The sequence below is a fragment of the Caretta caretta genome, chromosome 10, assembly GCF_965140235.1.
Source record: "Caretta caretta isolate rCarCar2 chromosome 10, rCarCar1.hap1, whole genome shotgun sequence".
Lineage (NCBI taxonomy): Eukaryota > Metazoa > Chordata > Testudines > Cheloniidae > Caretta > Caretta caretta.
In genome coordinates this window covers 17,724,879-17,746,299 of record NC_134215.1, presented here as the reverse complement: position 1 = coordinate 17,746,299, position 21,421 = coordinate 17,724,879, and the positions used below count along the sequence as shown (strand labels likewise).

General features: G+C 41.7%; 2 protein-coding genes across 10 annotated transcripts in view; one reads left to right on the top strand and one right to left on the bottom strand.

Moving 5' to 3' along the window:
* Nucleotides 1-338: 338 nt before the first annotated feature.
* On the bottom strand, nt 339-17,893 carry KNOP1 (lysine rich nucleolar protein 1). 4 transcript variants are annotated; one of them, XM_048865770.2, is made up of 5 exons: nt 17,718-17,893; nt 13,928-15,287; nt 9,287-9,355; nt 7,009-7,086; nt 339-3,340 (listed from the first exon to the last, which is right to left on the bottom strand). In XM_048865770.2, the coding sequence occupies exons 1-5, from the start codon at nt 17,876-17,878 to the stop codon at nt 3,026-3,028; spliced, it is 1,983 nt and encodes a 660-aa protein (XP_048721727.1). In that variant the 5' UTR covers nt 17,879-17,893; the 3' UTR covers nt 339-3,025. The 4 variants fall into 4 exon arrangements, with proteins under 4 accessions (XP_048721727.1, XP_048721728.1, XP_048721730.1 ...); XM_048865771.2 differs by having other exon boundaries at nt 339-3,337; XM_048865773.2 differs by lacking the exon at nt 17,718-17,893 and adding an exon at nt 17,667-17,687.
* The window catches only part of IQCK (IQ motif containing K), a 214,045-nt gene continuing 210,444 nt past the window's right edge, over nt 17,821-21,421 (top strand). For all 6 annotated transcript variants that reach the window (XR_007358682.1, XR_007358683.2, XM_048865780.2 and 3 more), the window contains exons 1-2: nt 17,821-17,925; nt 20,655-20,710. Coding sequence is in view for 4 of the 6 variants with exons in the window: in XM_048865780.2 (XP_048721737.1) it covers nt 17,877-17,925; nt 20,655-20,710 (105 nt within the window). In the remaining 2 variants the exon portion in view is untranslated. The remainder of the gene's footprint in view (nt 17,926-20,654; nt 20,711-21,421) is intronic.

The following is a 21,421-nucleotide window of genomic DNA, read 5'->3' as shown; positions in this document are numbered from 1 at the left end:
TTGTAGGAACACTGCATAACATTTATGAGGTTAGGCTGGTGTCTCAGCTTGTCATACAGTTATCCTAACCCTGGGTGCACTACTGCTGTTACCAGGTTGTAATTTGCCTGTAAGGAATTATGTCAAATACACAAGCCTGGTAAAACAATGGCATTAGTACATCAAACTATATGAACCCATATGTTTCCTCACTGGCCATATAAGATTTTCACCATACTGTTCCATTTTTTTTTTTTTTTACTCGTGTGTTCTTCCACGCCCATGTAGCTGTACAGTGACAGACCAGATGCCTTTGCTAAGTACAAAGATCTAATTAGGAAATAAATGAACACACCCAGTCTCATTAAAAACCATTGTTTTACTTTCAAAGCTACATTACAATGAAGTTTAGGTACAAAGAATAAAATGCTTTCATTATAAATATATACAAATCTTTTAAAACATTACAGCTGCTAAATGCAAAGGAAAGATTGAGAAATGTGCATGTTACATGTAGCGAGCACAGAGGCCGAGGTAGGGCTCCTCACAGAACAAGGCTATCAGTGTTCAGATCCTGCCCTCTTTTTTAATACACAAGTCTGAAAAGCATGGAGGAAATTAATTCTACACACCCCACGTGCTGAAACAAGGCTGAGTAAACGAGAAAGGAAGGTGCATCGTGTGAATCTATCTTGAAAGTAACTGAAAATGGTCTCTGTGCTCAGTAGTGCTGCTCTGCAGAACCAGCCCAGGTAGGGGAGAGTGCACTGGACTCATCACAGCATTATGTTCCAATGGCAAAGCACCCTGAGAAACCCCTCAGTTGATACTCTTGGTTATACGTCTGAGAGTAAGGCCTCGGTTGATGACACGGGTTTGAGTAATAGAGCCTGCAGCATCTTTGGTGTAGAGGTGTGCTGCCTGCGTCAAGCCAGCTTGACTTTCAGATCCCAGGCTAACCTTGCTGTGGCTCACAGAGCAGATGGTGGTTTCCCTCCTATGCTGCTCAAATCACCAGCCAAGGTTTTCCCACTCCTTCCTCTGCATCTCCAGTTTGACTCTTGCCTTATCCAGAGCAAAACAAAGAAAGGTGTCTCCAGCAGCACAGCTGGCACTCTCCATGTCTTGGCCAGAGAAGGTTAAAGTTAGAATGTGGCCCTAGCAGTAGCATTCTACAGACCTTGACTTTTCTGTTTAGTGAGAAACCTCTGCTGCCTGGGAAGAGGGAGGCAGGAACGAAAGCCAATGGCAGGGCTGTGACAGACGAGCCAGCCACTTGGCTGGAGGGGGGAGAGTTCCAGTGGGAGGGTAAAGGCTCTGCCTGAGGTAGTCAAGGGCTGTAACCCACGCAGCAAGGGGAGGAGTTTGACCTGAGGCAGCCTCAGACCCTGCAGTCGAAAGGATTCAACATTTCAATGAGGGAAGGGAGGTCACCATGCCCCCTTTTCTTTGTCTGAGGTACTGGAGTGGATTAGTGGGGGCTTCCTACTCATCAGGTGGCTTTAATCTCCCTTTATAGGAGTTACCTAAAAAGCCATTGGATGACTCCTGGGGTTTTTTGTACACACAGACCAGACTTTGCCAAGAGACTTGCCCTCTCAAGGGGGTACAGGCCAACACTTGTTTCAGAGCAATGGCTGGAGAAGCAGAGGAGGGAGGCCTAGCAAATGGGTGGACATCATCCTGCCTGTCGGAGAGCAATGGAAACTGAGCACCCGCAAAACAAATCAGGTGGTAAGTGGGTAAAATAATTTGCCTTTTACCTTGTAAACTGAGCCATATTGCTGTGGAAATGCTAGACCCAGGAAGCAAGCACGCTGCCATTTTTACAGTCACTTCACAGCTATGCTAACACTTGTGAAGACCATCTCCTCCCTGCCCCCATCTCCCAGTGGCACGACACTAAGTGAAAGGATTAAACCAGTTAATACACACAGCTTTTCAGACTTTCAAGGAGACAATGCCACCCCTACTGACTCGGGCTCTCTGGAGTTCCAAATATGCATAGATTGAATAAATATACAATTGCATTTTTACAATTCATGCTCTTTTGTACACAGCCAGTGAAAATGTGACTCTGTAACATTACGTGTAGGAGTTAATCCAAAGGTTAAGAAACAGGGATTTCATTTATGCAGGTCTATGATTGACCTTCCTGGGGGTTGTGCAGTTCTGAGAAATAGTCTTGGCCACACCTGGTCCCACTAGCCAATGGGAATTCTGCCAGTTTACTGGGACCAGGATTTGGCCCTTAAAGCAAAGCTACCAAAACAGATTAACACAAATAGTGAACAATGTTAGTTAGCAAGGGAGAAGTAGAAATCAAGTGTAGCTCAGTGACTCACTGAAAGTTACTATCCATGTCTAGACATGCTTAACTGGTGCATAGAAATTATAACCAAGATTCATCAGCACAGCTACCTTATAGATACAGTCACTAACTGGGTTTTTGATGTTGAAATAAAATGTTGCTTGTGAGAGCTTGTGGCATTTTTGAAAAGGGAAAAGCTACTGAGACCATTAAAGAAACCATGAGATTTGCAAACAAAAAGCCTGTTGATCAAATTCTAGCCTTCCCTATAGTGTCTTTCAGTGCAAAAGGCCATAATTTGGCACCACACTCGCAGAAAAACGTACGTGAGGATTTTACATGATTGACTGCAAAACAGCAAAGGAACCATTATGTTGCCCTTGAGTCACTAAAATGTATTTAAAAGGGTTTTATACATTCTGCATTCTAAGAGTTGAAATAAATATTTACAAGATTTAAATGGCCACAGGCTACAGCTGCAAGTCTCAAACCTTTGCTGAAGGAGAGTTTCTCCCTGTTAGTAAAGAACATAGTGGCAGACCTTCAAGATACACTGGGATTTGTCATTCAGCTGAGGTTAGAACTTAGTTCCATGTGCACTGAGATTTCTAGTCACATCATCACTTGGTGCTCTTAAGTGGCAAACTGGGTGTTGAACTTGGTTTCATCCCAAGAAAAAAATGTAGAAAGCAAGTCAATGTTTTTTTCATCCCTCTCACATTGCTGCAACAAAGTTTAGTCCTCAAATTTAATAGATTTAGAAACATATTTATCTATGTACACTTTTTTGTTGGCAATAGGCTGGAATCCAAGGCCAATTCCTCTATGTTGCTTTAAGTTTATTGCTTTATCAGACTCCATTTGCAGGGTCTGCTTTAAGGTATCCTCACCTTTCTTGTTCAGAGCCATGTTTAGTTTTTCTGTGGTTCCTGGTGGATCTTGGGTTGATGCAGAACTCTTTTTAAAACCGCCCATCAGTTTAAGGAATTTTGTTTTTTGGTCTGAACTTTCAAAAGTAGCCGTGCTCCACTGGCCAAACTTTATATCCTGCTGAATAAAACAAGATGAATAGGAAGTTTTACCTGAACTATATCTATTATCCATAAACTCCTAGGATCACAACATTAAATGACAGCAGCTTTAGGGCTGCAACCACCAGTGGCCCATAAAGATTGTGACAAAGACACCCAAAACCATAATGGGGCCCTAGCACACCTTAGGAGTGAGCTAAGGCAAGGGAAGGAGAAATTGTTCTCTTCCTACTTCTGCATCCCACCTCTCTGCCTGCTCTATGCTCTACTTCAGGGAAGCACATGGTAAGGAACTGGCTGCATTAATTGTATAATCATATGATGCTCAGAAGTCTCATTGCCATCTGAGGGGGGAACTTCTCTGGAGCAGAGTGAGGTGGAGGTTTGAATGGGGTAACCCTCAGGATCCAAGAGCACCAAGCCGTGTTCACAACCCACCATCAGAAACAACACCATGAAACCCAGTCCCCCTGGCTTTTGCAGCCACTAAAATCTACAAGTCTTGAAGCAACCAAAGGGGAGACATTTTAAGCATCTTTGAACAAGGCATGTACACTGCCTAAAGAGGAGATAGGAATTGCATGGAAAGACACCCATGAACATATCTACCTACTATATTTCTTTTAAAAACTGTTCAGTATTTGCGACAGTGAGTTTTGAACCCTTCTCCATCTAACCTCGAGGCAGACTTGCGTGGTTTCATCTTGCTGGCAAAGCCAATCATAACTGCTTCCACTAATGAAGTAGTACAGAGGGGCTTTGCTGCTGCTTTAGCATTCAGCAATACTGAGTCCAAATGTAGGCCCCCAATCTGTAAGGTGCTGACCAGCCTCCACCCCACACTGCACTCTATATGATCTGGCCCATGATCAGCTAAAGGAGAAGGAAACAGAAGGTGCAACTACATATTAGAATAGCTGGGCACTAATAGGTGCCCAGGACTGACTCCCGAGTACTTCCTACTGTTTGAGATTGTCTGTCTCAGATTACTAAAATGATCTCTACCATGTTTTGCACAATTACAATCACTGCCCACTATTTTCAGAACTTCTGAAGGCTGGAATAAAAACTACAGTCTAAATTACTTAGGCTTTGTCCAGTATTAAAATAAGTGCTTCAGCTCCTATCTAGAACTAATGCAGCACAGTTTACCACATATTCCTTTCAGAATATTGCACCCTTGCTTTGCCTCAATGCAGTAAATCTAAACAGAGGATAGGCCACGCATGTACAATTACAGCATTTACTTCCCAATTATGTAATGCAACAGTGTGTAGTCTGTCAGATTATGGACTGATGCTCCAGTGAACCTCCAGAGATAAGCCAAAGAATGTTCAATGACTGTTTTCAAAGCCATGGTAACCAATCAAGAGAGGGCTGCTGTGTCAGATGGGTTGCAAATGGAACAAAAGGTGCATCATGATCCATTTTAAGATCACAGTGACAATAGACTGCATCCAGGACATCGATATAGCGGAATATGCGGTCACGGCACCATGTTCATTCCTGTTTTGTCTCCGGTGTCTCTTTCCTCTTTATCTTTAGGCATCCAACTTCTCTGCCAGCTGGACACTTTGCTGATCAATTCCCAAAGACACAAAAAGCCGCCTCTAGCCACACTTTACTTATTCTAATGAGTTGACTGTGTGTAGATAATTTTCTAGAAAAGGTTTCAGACCTGTCCTCTATGTTTTCATTTTCACAACCTCAGCAACTTTTTCTAATAAAAAGTTAACTATGAAGACACAACCAAATGTGGCCCATGGGTTCTAAGCACTAATTTCTTCCCTCACTAGTTAACTATCCTCTATGGGCACATTAAAAACACAAACACAACCCATGGGACCATTGGCAACTGCTGTAGTTCATCATTCTTTAGCTCTAGCCTTCCATGCTTCAGCTGCTAACAAAAGCAGGAGGGAAGGAGTTGTGCTGCCCTGGTAGGAGATTCACGGGTGTCAAACAATGGAGCTCCACATCAGCCAGGGTCGTCTCCTTTATATATAGTTAAGTTGTATGTAGCCCGCTCTTCTGAAACCACCATCTTCACCAAACAGCCAAGATGATACACAGCACACCATACACGCTGCAACAACTGCAATAGTGGCAGCAAGCTAGGAAGGGGTTTTGTACATGATACATAGCCAGTGGGCGTAGAGTCTTTTCATTCAGCGTAGACTAGGCTGTCTGCTTTTAAAAGCAGACTTTCCACATGACTGAGGCGTTTCACTTTGAACAGGATACAAACCACCTCATTGATATTTCAGCTTTTGTAGAATTTTCATAATTTTGTCAGACAGCTGCTGTAATAAGTCCGTGTCTGTGACACAAACATTCTTTCTGGGAGGTGGAGGATACATATCAGCACAGATGCAGAAATAATTACACCTTTTCAAACCCTATAATTTTTTAAGTTAACTGCTGGCAATTACTACACGTTGCTTTTACTGCAGCATTTCCAGCTTGCTCTTTGTGAAGCTCACTAATTAGTCTTCATAGCTCCTGTTCTGCCATGTGCTAATAACCACTGATAGTTCAGCCTCAAAGGACTGGGATTCCCTGCCAACATGTCATTTTCTGAATGACTTCAGAGCCATTTAGATTGCTTTTATTTCAACATATGCCTTGAAACTATCTGAGTTCTCTTCCCAATCCCTTCCACTATGCAAAAAGTTACACATTTTATAGATTTTGGCCATTTGATTCATATACGTTCATACTTTACTAGAATTGTGGTAGTCTTCTGGTGCAGTTCACAGACAGCGAAGATAATCTGGGATACCAATAAGGCCCCCTCCCCTTTCTGAATCTCACTACCCCTGCTAAAGGCCAGCAATTACAGCAGCTGACAGATGTTCCACTCTAAACCTGTCAGGGAGCAGAAGAGGTAAAGACAAAGAACCAAGACAAGCCCTACAGAGATGTAGGTGTGAGCTACGGAAGGTGAAAACCTGACTGACGGGAAGGGGGCATATGCACTATATTTTCTTCATCCTCTTTCGGCCTTCCCACTCACGCTCACACACCTGAGCTGAAGTACCAGGTTACATTATTTGTTTATAGGAGACAGCAAGCTTTTCAAATGGATTTGTCAGTTTCTCCGTTCCCTTGCCCCAAGTGAACTTTCTTCCCAGAAAAAGTGCGTCTGCCCCTTGACATGCACAGCAAGCCACCGACTTATGAATAACCAAAGTGTCTACCAAGTCATCATGGAGACTTTAAAACAAGCTGGCTGAGTTTGATGCTGCTCAGTAATTTGGGACTAGCTCCCTGCTCTCCAATTCTCCCAGCAAACTATGTGCTAACTCTAGTCCCAGTGACAAATATATGCATGGGTTAGTGTTATTTATATTCCACAATAAATAGAAAATGATTTTGCAGCAAATTCATCTTGGCTGAAGAGGGAAAAAAAAGAGGGAGCAGGGAAAATGCTACTTTTCAGGACTAGTGATGGGAATTAGAGGTCTGTACAATCCCACTGCTATTGGAGTTGGCTAGTCCGCTCCCAGCGTCTCTTGGGATTGGACTAATTTGGTCCGTAGTATGACCTCAAATCTGCAATCAGAAGAGAGGACTGTGTGCCAAGTGGTGTACATGACTAGCATACAGAAAAGGATGTAGTGCATTTTCAAGAGCGTTGCTGTGGACCCATTATCCCATCAGACCAAGCTCTAGATTCATACGTACAGATTCCACTTTGTTTCTGAAAACCTTCGTTTTGCCAGATTCTCTATCAATCTCTTCTTGCAGAGCTTGCCGTCTAACCTAAAAGGAAAAAAAATAAATCACACAAGATACTGGTTTGTGGTGAAATTTTGGTTAACTGAATTCATGACGTAAGAATGAGATGACAAGAAAAAGTGACTGGTTTAATTAAGTTACAAGGCAGGTTAGCATTCTAGCCTTTTGCACACTTGATTTCAGAAGATAAAGCCATTATTAATTTCCAATATTAGCATTTCTTACAAATAACTGCAAAACATTAACTGTGGTACTTATCAAACATATTAATTAGAGCTGTTGATTAATCGCAGTTAACTCACGTGATTAATCATGATTCATTTTTGACTTAATCACACTGCTAAACAATAGAATACCAATTGAAATTTATTGAATATTTTGGATGTTTTTCTACATTTTCAAATATATAGATTTCTATTACAACAGAAAATACAAAGTTTACAGTGTGCAGTTTACATTATTATTTTTATTACAAATATTTGCACTGTAAAAATGATACAAAACAGTATTTTTCAATTCACCTCATACAAGTACTGTAGTACAATCTCCTTATCATGAAAGTGTAACTTACAAATGTAGATTTTTGTTACATAACTGCACTCAAAAACAAAACAATGTAAAACTTTAGCGCTTACAATCCACTCAGTCCTACTTCTTGTTCAGCCAATTGCTAAGACTAACAAGTTTGTTTACATTTACGGGAGATACTGCTGCCTTCTTCTTATTTACAATGTCACCTGAAAATGAGAACAGGCATTTGCATGGCACTTTTGTTTCCGGCACTGCAAGGTATTATGTGCAGGATAAGCTAAACATTCATATGCCCCTTCATGCTTTGGCCACCATTCCAGAGGACATGCTTCCATGCTGATGATGCTCATTAAATGAATAATGTGTTAATTAAATTTGTGACAGAACTCTTTGGGGGAGAATTGTATGTCTCCTGTTTTACCCGCTTTCTGCCATATATTTCATGTTATAGCAGTCTCAGATGATAATCTAGCACATGTTCGTTTAAGAACACGTTCACAACAGATTTGACAAAACACAAAGAAGGTACCATTGTGAGATTTCTAAAAATAGCTACAGTATTCGACCCAAGGTTTAAGAATCTGAAGCGATGTCAAAATCTGAGAGGGACAAGGTGTGGAGCATGCTTTCAAAAGTCTTAAAAGAGCAATGCTCCGATGTGGAAACTACAGAACCTGAACCACCAAAAAAGAAAATCAACTTTCTGCTGGTGGCATCTGACTCAGATGATGAAAATGAACATGTGTCGGTCCACACTGTTTTGGATTGTTATCAAGCAGAACCCGTCATCAGCATGGATGCATGTCCTCTGGAATGATGGTTGAAGCATGAAGGGACATGAATCTTTAGCACATTTGGCACGTAAATATACCTTGTGACACCAGCTACAACAGTGCCATGTGAACACCTGTTCTCACTTTTAGGTGACATTGTAAACAAGAAGCAGGCACTATTATCTCCTACAATTTGTATCCAATCTTGTCTGAGTGATTGGCTGAAGTAGGATTGAGTGGACTTATAGGCTCTAAAGTTTTACACTGCATTCACACACACACAAAGTTTTTTTTTGTACATAATTCTACATTTTTAAGTTCAACTTTCACACTAAAGAGCTTGCACTACAGTACTTATGACTGAATTGAAAAATACTATTTCTTTTGGTTTTACAGTGCAAGTATTTGTAACCATAAATAATATAAAGTGAGCACCTTATACTTTGTATTTTGTGTTGTCATTGAAATCAATATATTTGAAAATGTAGAAAACATCCAAAACTATTTAAATAAACGGTGGTCTATCGTTGTTTAACAGCACTTTTAATGGCTTGACAGCGATTACTGAATTTCCTTGACACAAAGTCCACTGCAGGTAACACATATACAAACTGCCAGCACAGATGAGGCTTGGACAAGTGAGCATTAAATCTGATCAGCTACTTCAAACCCTTTGGCAGCCACTGCAGCAACAGGTCCCAGATTTTACCCTGCTTTAGTGCTGGGCCCATGGAAGATGCAACATATTCCATCTGGTAAGTAGTACACTCTTTAGCATGTATGCGCACAATAACAATCAATGTGATTTCTTATCTGCACACAGCATGTGCACACTCACATGGCTTGCTAGATCCAGACATACCTACTACTAGGATTTGACTTAACACAGAGCTACACAGTATACAGAAATGAGTCTATACCTTGTCTATATTTATTTCATCGCAGTTTCCTTTCCTTTCCTCTACCACTGTTACATCATCCTTACATTCCTGCAAAACAAAGATATAAACCTGAATATAAGTATGAATATCTACTAATTGTAACTGCAATTTACATAGTGGCAGTGACAACTTTGAGAACATTGTCTAATAGACACAGTGCAGTGTTGCAAGATCAGGTAAATGGAAACAGTCAAATTCTAAACTGAAAGTGACAATTGGGCCTGTGCATCTCCTTGAGGAGAGATTTCCATCAGTGGGGCGATACATCTGCCAAAGCTTTGCACAACAGAACTCCGCTTTTTCAGAGAGTATCAGGGACACCTGCGACCCTTGTAAAAGAGGGACTTGTAAAGAGATGGGGAACATACAATAAATAATCTGTTGCACAGAAGACGGAGACAGAGGCATTTCAGATTAAACAGTTTGGTAAAAAATCAGAGTTACCCTATTTTGAATCTGCAAATAAAAGGGGTGGGTTACCAGCATCAAATCTGTGACACAAACATAATTCACATTGAAACCACACAGAAACCCGCTCACTAGGGTAAGCAGGCCCCACTGTAAGGACAACTTTGAAAACTCAGTTACAAAGATGAGATTAATGGGCAGCCAATGTGTTGGATAAGTAATGGAGAGGCTAGGATAGTAAAAATTAACTGAGCCACAGTGGTTTGACTAGCTGAGAGAAGGTGGCCAGAGGAAAGATTCATTGAGAAAACTAGAACAATAATTCAAGCATGAAATAATGAAGGAATGCTAGGACAAGGAGAAGATTTGTAAGAGACTTATGTCCACAGAGATTGCTATTTCTGTTGAGGGTTTTTTTTTCCAACCAACCCATGGATAATTTAACTCATTTTCCATATCTACTTTTTTATGCACTGAATTCACATACACACAAATACGTCTAACCCCAACAGGAGAAAGAAATGCTTTCCACAGTAAGGAGAGCTCATTCTCTGAACAAAAATGAAGTATCCAGTATACTTCTACATGGCCTAGTCCTGTCTCTTCAGATTTCTTTAAAACAAAAGGGAAAACAGTGATGACAGCAACAAACCAAGTTCAGCAAACAGAGCTGCAGTGATTTTAGTCTGAAGGGTAGGTGGCAGGCAAGAAAGCGAGAATTGTGTGTATCTACCCTTGCTAATTCACAATGACTGGGTGACCCAGTGTGGGTTACTGACCATTGAGAATTAGCAGGATCAGGGCTTTGTTTAGGGTGCACCAATCTGAAGTTTCTCCTGGACATGAGGGAAGCTGAGCGCGGTTAGCACTTCATAGAATTAGGTCACAAGTACACATCATTTAAAAGAAGCAAATATAGTTCTTCAGCACAGGATAGTCTTGGTTTATTTTGCTCAAGGCTATTGTGACTGGACTCCATCAGTGTAATGAAGTCTCATTCACATAAGGCACTGCAGACTCTGCTGCAAAATGAAAAGAGGGCAGTTTTTGTGAGATTTCGTGAGAATGTGCATATGTGAGGTTTATCCATGTATAACGCACAGTGCCTGCCGTTAGAAAGGCCAGGTGGGTGAGATAATATCTTTTACTGGACCAATTTCTTCTGTTGGTGAGAGAGAAGCTTATCTTGGAACCAAGGAGGCTACAACTACCCTGCATACAATAAAAAGGCCAGCACTTTGGCATTCATGGTAACTATTGTTACCATAGTTATTTCCTGTTGAAAGTGTACAGGAAAACTGTTGGTACCTCAGAGCCCTATTCTACTCTCACTGACACCAAGAGCAAAACTCATTCAAGCAGAACAGGATTGGAGCCTCCTGGTAACTGCAGGCATGTGCTCTCTTACACACATGCCCCTTTATGCATTCATTTGGCCGGCAGCATGGAATATACCAGTGTTTTAAAGGTCAGTACAGTCAGACCCTCAAAAGAAGGGAATACTAGGGACAGCTCAACTCCCTACAAGAAATATAGATTTTACAGGCTCTGAGTTTCAGCTTCTATTTCTGGACCACAATGAGGGAGCTGGAATGTCCTCTACATATCCAAAGTGGTGGTTCATATTGCTCACAGACACGATGTATAAAAGCTAACATTAGTAAAGACTTGTTGCCAACCAATCCAAATTTGTTATAAGTAACTACAATCAGGGAGACAAATGTGAATCTCAGCTACAACGTACTGCTTTGTATAGTCTTCAAAAAACTTGCTACGGGCTTGCATGCACAAGCAAAGCAGTGAATATTCTGAGAGATGCAGTGGTGTAGTGACATGCATTAGAGATTAGAAACTGGTCCAGAACTGTAATGTAGTTAAACCGGGGACCAGCACCACCACCATCTATTACAGCAGTGTAACAATAATTAAATTTCTTCAGACCAGAATTACCCCGACATCTAAACTTTTGGAAAAATTTGGGGTAATTTCTTTATTAATTTACAGAGGACTGAACATAAATAGTAAGAATAGTAATCAGTTGCTTGGAAGGCACTTTGCTGTGCTTTCCATCTTCATTGTCCAGTACCATCATACTACTGCATTTGTCACTGTAAAGCTTATCTTGCCTGTGCACACGTGTGAGCAGCTGCATAAATCCAAATAACGTCTAATAGTCTCATCAGGACAATGCCAATTTAATTAGAAAATTTATCACAGCAATAAAACCATCTTGGCCTTCGAAAGGTCAAAAGGAAAAATCTAATAAAGAAGGCTACAGCCCCAACTGGCCTACTCACAATGATAAATGTACATGCACTCACACACGTACCTTTGTGACTAAACAAAGCCCATTTCCATGCTGCTGTGTAAGCTGAAGACTCCACTTGTACGCTGCAACTTACAGATGATTTAAAGTGTTGGACGTTGGAAAGCTCTGCAGGATTCCACAGAACACAAATAACTGTGTATGGTGATACACCAAAACAGAGTACACCAGATTGACTGTGTGTTTTGTCTCAGAAGTGAGTTAAATGGAGACGGTATCCAAAGTAACCCCAAAGTCAATCATGAATCTAACATACGGACAATGTTTAAAAAAAATATGAGGGAGTAACTCTAATACTCTCCACACGACTGCTGGAGCACGCTGAGTGCTAACTACCACAGCGGCAGAGTGAAGCCTGAGCCAGGAAGGATGTTAATTTTACAGATTTAAGTAGTGGAATGAGAATTAGTGGTTAGAGCACAAACTAAGGAGGCAGTGAGTTATATTCCCTGCTCTGCTGACTCACAGTGTGGCTTTGGGTATGTCCTATCTTATCTGTGCCTAAGCTTTCCCTGGTGTAAAGCAGTTGGAGTAGTAATTACTTCTAAGGGTTGTTGAGACATAATGTATGTAAAGCTCTTGTAGAGCCTTAGATAAGAGGCTCTGTGGAAGTGCAGAGTATCATACAGTAATATTGTCATCTAGGGTCTGAGTTTTAAAGGTGCTGAGCACATACAGCTCCTATGGACTTCAATGGCAGTTATGGATTCTCGGCCCCTATGCTTATATGGGGTCAGGAAAGAAAGTGATAAAATGATCATATAAATAGTAACTTGCTATCACTTAACTCTTAAATAGAGTTGAACATTTTGAAAAACTTCAGAGAAAAAACGTTCATTTGAAAATGCTCAGTTTGAGGATTGTTTGTAGAAGTACACCAGGTAAGTGTTTCTATTCATCCCAGCCCTCATTATCTTATGTCAAAAGACCATTTCTCCATGTACGTTCCACCCAACAGCAAGTTCATTTGGCTATTCAATTGACACCACAATTTAAGAATTCCTAATGGGATTTCTGTAATAAATAGTCAATCAGCTGGAGTTCTGCTCCAATTAACTTGAGTCACAGACTTCTGGAGCTTTAGATTACCCATCACCTAAATGCCTGTTTGTTTTATTTACCCTTTGGTGGATTGTTTTGATTTAGGGTTTATTGTGTTTCATTAACAAGTGAGTTTTGGTTTAGGTTTCATCCTAACATTTGGTCTACCAGGGTTTGCAGATCAATATTTGAGGTCTTGTACACATTTGGGATTTTCTGAAAGGCCTTGTCCACATAAGGCATTTTTTCCCTTTAAACTTCTCCCACAATTGCTACCACTAGTATAGGTAGCTCCTCCAGCAATGTCAACAATAAGAGAACTTTTAGGGGGAAAAAAGGCCTAGAACAGACAAGGTGTTGGTGGACACTAGCATTTTACCATCATGTCTTGGAGACACAGGTCTCGATGGCATGGTGATAAAAACACTGGTACTCCACTCTATACTAGTGCTGCTACTATCAACAGTGGGATGGGTCTGAGAAAGTTCAGAGCATAGACACAGACTTTGGTTTTGTGTCAACTCCTCCGGGTAGTTACATAAGTAATTTGTGCATTTTACATTTTTGTAATTAGAGCACACTAAGTGGCTATAGCAATAGGCATTAAAAAATAAAATACTTCTCTGCCTCTTAGGACTGGTGTCAGACTTAGATCATTAAACTCTGATCCTGCTGGCTGTTCCTCACTTTGACCCTGCACCTGACTGCAGCCCCAATTATATAAATGTGGCCCTGCACAGTCCATCCATGTGGAACAGCTTGCAAGACTGGACTCTTCATGTGTACATAAAAAGCTTTGAGCGCCTCAGTGGCAAGATGGAAAGACGATTACATTTAGAGCTTACCATTGCCTCATTTTCTGTTTTTACAGTGACCTTCTTCTTTTTCAATCTTGGCTCTTCAGCACAGTTCTGCGATCCCTGTTTATTTCTTTTCTTACCCTTATTGTCACAGTGCACATTATTATTTTCTCGAAGTCCCTCATCTATATTATCCACTGCAAGGTCTTCCGTTGGTTTGGATTTCTTTTTCTTGTTCTTTCTATTACTTTTAATTGGCGTCATCTTTTCACCTTCAGATATTTCCCCATCTTCATCCATAAGGTTTACAGGCTCAGTTACTTTCTCCTCTTCCTTCTGAATCTTTTTCTTTTTCTTCTTGGTTACTTCACTGTCATCTTCAGAATACTCTCTGTGTTTTTTACCGTGTGCTTTTTCCTGGGACTTGGCTTTTTCTTTTCTTGGAAGGTGTTTATTAGAAACTCCATGACTTTGGTCCTGATTATCCTCACATGTTAAGGAAGAAAAATCTTTGCTTTTTTTCTTCCTCTTGGTTACTTCTCTGTCACTTTCTGAGTTCTGGACAATGTTTTCTTTTTGTTTTTTTCTTATTAATGTGTTTTCCTGGGAATTGGTTTCTTGATTTTTTCTGAAGTCTCGTGTTGAAAGCTTCTCAGAAACACCGGGATTGTTGTCCTGATCACCTGCCAGTGTTAAGGAGTCACGTTTGTCTTTCTTTTTCTTCTTCTTCATTATATCACTCTCTCCAGCAGAGTTCTGGACAATATCCTTTCTGTGTTTTTTACCAGCGAGTGCTTTTTCCCGTAAAGTGGTTTTATTTATTTTTTTAAGGTTTTTATTAGAAATTTCATGATCACTGTCTAGAATTTCTATCACTGTTAAGGAAGAAATGTCTCTCTCTTTCTTTTTCTTCTTCTTCTTGGTTACTTCACTGTGACCTTCCGAGTACTGGGAGATATTCTCTCTGTGATTTTTACCAATGACTGTATTTTCCTGAGAATGAATTGTGTATTTCTTTGGAAGGTATTGATCACTGTCCTGATTATTCTCCAACGGTAACAAGGAAAGACCTTGGCCTTTCTTTGACTTCTTTTTGAAAACTTTAGATTTCTTCTTTATTTCTTTTACCGGCTCAGACTCTGAATTGCTTTCTATTGTCACAGGGCTGTCAGAACACGCTCTTTTATTTAATTTGGAGCCAACTTTATTCTTTTTACTAAGATTTAATTGATCTGAATCCTCTTCTGCTAAGCATTTCTTTTTCTTCACCTTAGTTTTTGCTTGTGTGTCAGATTGGAGGTCTTCTTCAATTTTGATGACAGTTTGGCTCCCAGTGCTCTTCACTTTTTTCTTTTTCTGTGTCGTTTCCTCATAAACACTCTCTCCCTCTTCATTTATTATCATTCTGAAAAACATACTACAGGTTAGTGCACAGCTTTCTGCTTAGCGCTTCCCACTCTTTTAAAGTGTTAATTCTACTTGAACTATGGAGGGGGGGAAAAAATACTGGTCTGATTTTCTGACATGCTCAGAACCCACAGCTCCCTTAGCCTAATTTAAATGTCCAAGGAACAGCTCTGAAGATCAGACTATAAACATTTCTTACAAGGTTAAATCCATCAGCTATTTCTCTCGATGGAGGCTCTGTCCACTCAGATCAGAACCATGCTAGCTACCAACACACTGAAAGCCTGCTCGGGATAGCATGATTTTCCTGAGCATTGTCAGTAGGGATTCTTTTCTGAGCTATACTGATCCTACCATGATAGACAGCTTTCTGTAATAGGAGGGCAGACTCTGCGCCCTACATAGGCAAACAAGAACCTTCAGATTCATCCTGTTTTCAGGTGCTCACAACCAACATGAAGGTGCAGGCAATCACTAACAGATAGATTCAGTTATCTTCAAACATAAGAAGGGACAGAAGGCTGAGTCCTTGCAACAGTCACGCTTGGAGGAAAAGATTAGGCTTTTATATTTGAGTTGCCCACTTCCTGAGGTGAGTTTTATCGGTAAATTTGGACTACATACAGTATCTGTACACTCTGATTGGAGCAGGGTGGGAATACCACTTTCTTTGCTACCTCCCCACCACTTGCTGTCTATCATATAGGACTCTGACAGAACCAGAATAGCCAGGGGAAGAGCTAGTTGACCATAATCACATTTAATTTATCCCACCCTGTGCTTAATGTAGTGTTTGCTGTTCCAGTGTAAACAAGGCTTGGAAGATTACACTGTTTCAGCTTCAGTTCTGAACAATAACCTTTCAGAAAGGAATGAAGTGAGATGGTTGAATCTTATTACCCCAACAACTGTCCCTCTTTCAAAGATATTATACTGGAGCTTCCATGGCACAGATGTTTGTGGATCTGAATTCTGCCACCAGTCAAGGTATTAAGGAGGCAACTCAGGTGGTGGAATTTAGTATGTCCAGATGCCTCCCACAGACTGCAGCAAAAAATGAGTTCCTAGTAGGTTTTTTTCCCTTTCTCCTTGCAGGCAGCTATCCTGCCTGAACAGGCCCCAAAATATGCAGCCAAGGTGACTTTTTAAAGACTTTGTTAGCTCAGCTCTGAGCTGTAACAATAGGTCATACTCTAAATCTAGGCAGAAATGCAGAACCGACAGCTCTCACCGTGTTCTCCATTTATCAGAGTGGGATAAAAAAAATAAAACTTTGGGCTATACCCACCTTGGGGAGGATATCTCACAAGCAGGGGACAGGAAACCCGCATTTGCTAGTTTTCCTACACATTATCCCCTCAGAGGCATACAGTTCATGTGGACCCTCAACAAAGCCAGCAGGAATGTTGTCCTCCCCCAAACCAGAAAGTCCCTCAAGATCCCAAGGTGCAGAAGCCATCTGCATAGAGGCCCTGTGCCCTGTCAGTTTTCCGCCGGCTCTCCCTGTCTGCGCAGCTCCAGAACTCCCATCTGCTGCTGCAACTGAGACCCACCCAGAGGGGGCTTCACAGCCGAGAGAGAGAAGAGTAGGTAAACTAATGTAACAATGACAGGTTTCAGAGTAACAGCCGTGTTAGTCTGTATTCGCAAAAAGAAAAGGAGTACTTGTAGCACCTTAGAGACTAACCAATTTATTTGAGCATGAGCTTTCGTGAGCTACAGCTACAAGTACTCCTTTTCTTAATGTAACAATATCAGTCAAAAGAAAAGGAGTCCTTGGGGCACCTTAGAGACCAGCCAATTACCAGTCAGGGCAGCGCTTCGGTTGAACTGGAGGGAACGCTGCCGTGGAGATGTGACCTGCACGTCCATGCTCAGAATAACGACCTATGTACGCACGGCTTGCACAAACCTCTAGTACTAAACCGCTCCGAGGATGCACTCACACTAGAAAAACGAGGAACTATAATCCCCAGCGGACGCAGCTCCCCCGAAGGAGGCTGCAGCATAGGGTTAGACAGCACAGGGGCTACAGCACCTTCCGTGCTACGGCCTCTGCCGGCGCGACGACTGGGGGAGCAGTCGTGGGCCCTAGTTCATCCTAGGGCTGACACGGCTTCAGCGAGGGATCGGTTCTTGGAAGGCTGTGGTGTGGTTTTGTTCCGTGAAGCCGGCCCGATTTTGGCCTTCATGCTCCACAGGATCCGTCCCTGGTTTTACTGACACGCGTGATAGATGTCCATGGCTTTAAGAGGATGGTAACTATACGTTTATTGGCATTAGCGGCAAATTCGGTCCCCTGCCCCCACCAGCCAACCGCCTCCCGCGCCCCTCGCGCGCTCACGCTTCTACCCCGCCTCCAACCCAGAGTCCGCACCAGCTTCCGGCCCCGCGCTCGCTCCACCGCCAGCACCGGGAGGCCTCTTACCTGTGGGCCCCACGTGCAACTCCTCCCCTCCTCCCCCGCCCAGCGTGTTCGTCGAGCCCGGGTAGCGCTGACCCGGAAGCGGAAGGCAGGGCCTGGCGCGGGCTCCTCTGGGTAATCTCCGCCGGCTGCTTGGGGGTTGCTTGGTAACCGCGCTCCTCCATGGCTGTAGCTCAGGGACCGAAGACGCTCTGGGAGCAAATCTGTGCTGGTGAGAGAGACACCCCCGCCCCCCGTCACCGCTCGGGCGGGGCTCCCCCAAGTCCCCCTCTCTGGGGCAGGGGATAAGTGGAGGCTCCCCCAAGGCCTCCGGCACTGGGGTAGGACTTGGGGGGGGGGTTCCCCCTTTCAGAGCCCTCCAGGCCTCCCTCACTGAGATAGGGGTTGGGGGATGCTCCCCTTCAGAGCTGCTCCGAGCCTCCATCAGTGACCTAGGGATGCGGGTTCACTGTAAGTCAGTTTCTCTCCCTCTGGGGCTGGACGGTCTTGTCTGTCAAGTTCAGTAAGGCTTTCCCTGTCTCACTCCTGGTTTTTTGCATTCAAATCCCTCTCCTGGGGAGAATCTGGTTCAGCAGGGTTGCAAAGAACTGGACGTTGGGGTGTCCCTTTGAAATATAAACATTAGACTGACCCAGCTCTGCAGACAAAACACTGCAACTGGTTCAGAAGTCTAAAAGAAAGTACATTGTTCACAAATGCAGGACAAAAGGTTCAAATATATTTAATAAAATTTTTCTGTCGCTCTTGTGATTTAAATTGTCATCAGGCACTCCAGTTAGAAATATAGCCTTGTATCATGTGCTGGTGAAGGTATCCAATTTATTACACCCTTAATGAAGTGATAATATCATTGCCTTTTGTGTGAGAGTAATCTGCTTCCCAATTGAATCCAGCCTTCTGGTTTATCTCACGGGAATCAGTTTATTGCCTCATAAAAGCAGAGAGGCAATGATATTGCAAGTTTAATCAATACAAAATTAATAAGCCTTGTTTTCATTTTCACAAATAGAAGCCTTTGTCTTGGCCATTCCCCAGCATCTGCACTGGCAGCTGTTGCTACTAGGAATATTCAGGAAGTTGAGGAGCCCACACCACCAATCATTTTATTGTACAGTAACTAAAGTTATCTATTTATTTATTTAGTATTTATAGTGCCCTGCAGTGTGATAAGTGCTTTATATTAAATGGCCATTTTTAATCCTAGAATAAAATGTTACCTACCCTAACTTGACTGAATCAGTAGGTGCATACCATGGATGGAGGCCGTAATGCCAGTTAAGGCACATGACTATAAAAATGGTAGGTTGGGTAGTAGCAGGTATGTTTTGCATCTAAGGCCCTCATCCTGAATTGTGTAGTGTGAGGGAAGACTTTAGCTTCTTCCCATAATCACCTTCAAAGTTAGTGGGGCTCTGCAGGGACACCTAGTTCCTAAAGAATGCTGGATCAGGGTTGAAGTCTGTAATTCCATTTTGGGTTTCTGGTGATGTTGACTAACTACTTAGTTTTAATGTCAAAATACCACCCTGAGTCATGTATTTACAATTGTAATGTAAACTGAAGATATATTGCCAAATATTTTATTAAGATAATATTCTGTAAGATTTCAGTTTTGCTTCGCAGATCCATATATTCCTACTGTATGGATAAAATAAACTTGTGGAAAGATTTGAATGGTTCATGTGTAGAAATCCTGAAATTTGTCAGAACTTTCCAGTTAGAGAACCATTTAAATCCCTTACTGTTGTCCTTTATTCTCTATTTTTAAATTTAATTTCATTAAGAGCAAAATTTCTTCTTGGTGGATCTTAACTACACTCTCTTGTTCTCCATGTGGCAGATCCAAGACCAATGAAGTTAATTGAAGTATTCCAATTTATTTCAGTGGGAGATGGATCCAGCCCATACCTTTGCAAATCTGTCATTGATATCACTAGGAGATCTGTACATATAGTGAGAGCAGAAAACCTGAGTGGGTTTCTGCCTTTGATATGAATTAGGAACATTTTGCACTTGGGGTAGGTGGAACTGTTGTTCAATGGTCAGCACATATGGCCAGGATTCAGGACTCCTGGGTTCTGTTTTTTACTGATTCACTGAATAGTTTGCAAAGATCACATAACCACTCTGCACTTCCATTTTTTCCTTTATAAATTGTAGATGATAATAGTTAGCTACCTCACAGGAGTTTAATAGTTTACAGGGGGTCCCCGGTATATGTAGGGATTGTGTTCTTGAAAAGGGCAACAGATACTGAAACAATGGATACCAGTCAATTTTTCCCCATAAGAAATAATGGCCTTCCCTCCTCTTCCTGCCCCCCCTCTACTCCCTCCCTGCCTGTTCCCACCCAGTTCCACCCCCTCCTCTGAGTGTACCCCATCCCTCCCAGCACCTCTTGAACGCTGGGGAAAGCACCCAAAGAAAAGCCACACAAAAGGTGAAGCGACGGATATGTGGATTGGGACCGATGTGAATTGGAACACGTTCCCCTATTGATGAGCGACAGTTTTGCGAAACGACTGATAAGGGGGAGACATATAGCAGGGACCCCCTGTATAAAGAGCCTCATTTGAAAAGCACTATTGCATATAAGTGAAAAGGATTATTAATTTCATGCAAGCATCCTCATTTTATTTAACAAACATTTTATAGTCTTAAACTATGCTAAATTGCTTACTTAGCACAAAAAGCCCATTTTCAAGAAAGACTTCCTGTATATCTGAAAATATTGGCCTTGATTCTCCAGGACAAGTGACTCAGAAGTTCTGTCTCATTTTAATAAATTAGATTTTGAGTTAAGTATTTGCTTATCATACATGGTTTATCATTTTTGCAAATGAAAGTAGCTTTTAATAACTAATATTTGTGTGTTTTCAGAAAAATAGTTATAAAGTCCTTTTGACATTTGGTGTGGTGCTGGGTTTTGTCTTCTTTTAGATTATGAAGCAGAGCAGCCTCCATTTCCGTATAGTCCTGAATCAAAACAAGATTCTGTGAGTACAATTCAAGCAAAAAATCTGTACATGGTATGTCTGAAAAGGTGCATCTATTTCTAAAGGGGAAGATTAGGTATCAAAAATATCTCCAAATTCATTCGATGAATGTGTGACCATGTATTTCAAATTTCTCTTAAGTGTCAAATGCAATATTCTAGAAATCACTGCTGTTCTTTAAAGATATTTTGGTAAGGCTGCTATGCCTAAAATTAGATTACCAGCTGTGTTTTGGTTTGCACATTGTGCTGTCCCTCTGCTCTGCCTGTCTGCTTCCTTCTTATGAATAGGCAGGATATTGAAATACGCAAGCATCTTTTTCACTGGATTCCTGCATATTTTCATACTCTCCCTGATTGCAAGAATGAGGCAAGTAAGCAGAGTAGAAGACTGATGCTCTGTTTTCACACATGTGCCATTGTTGCCTTACTCAAACTCTTGCTATTGCAAAGACACACAGGTCCTCACATTTATTGTTGGTATATCACCCTGGTGGTAAGTTTGGAATTTCGTATACTTTGTGCTGAATCCCTCAGTTTGGGAAGCTTTTTTTTTTTTTTTTTTCCCCTTCCATATCTTTAAAAAAAAAAAAAATTACAAAAAGGTGAACCAGATTCAGGCCTACTACCATAGAACCTCAGAGTTACGAACACCTTGGGAATAGAAGTTGTTCGTAAGTCTGCAATGTTTGTAACTCTGAACAAAGTGTTA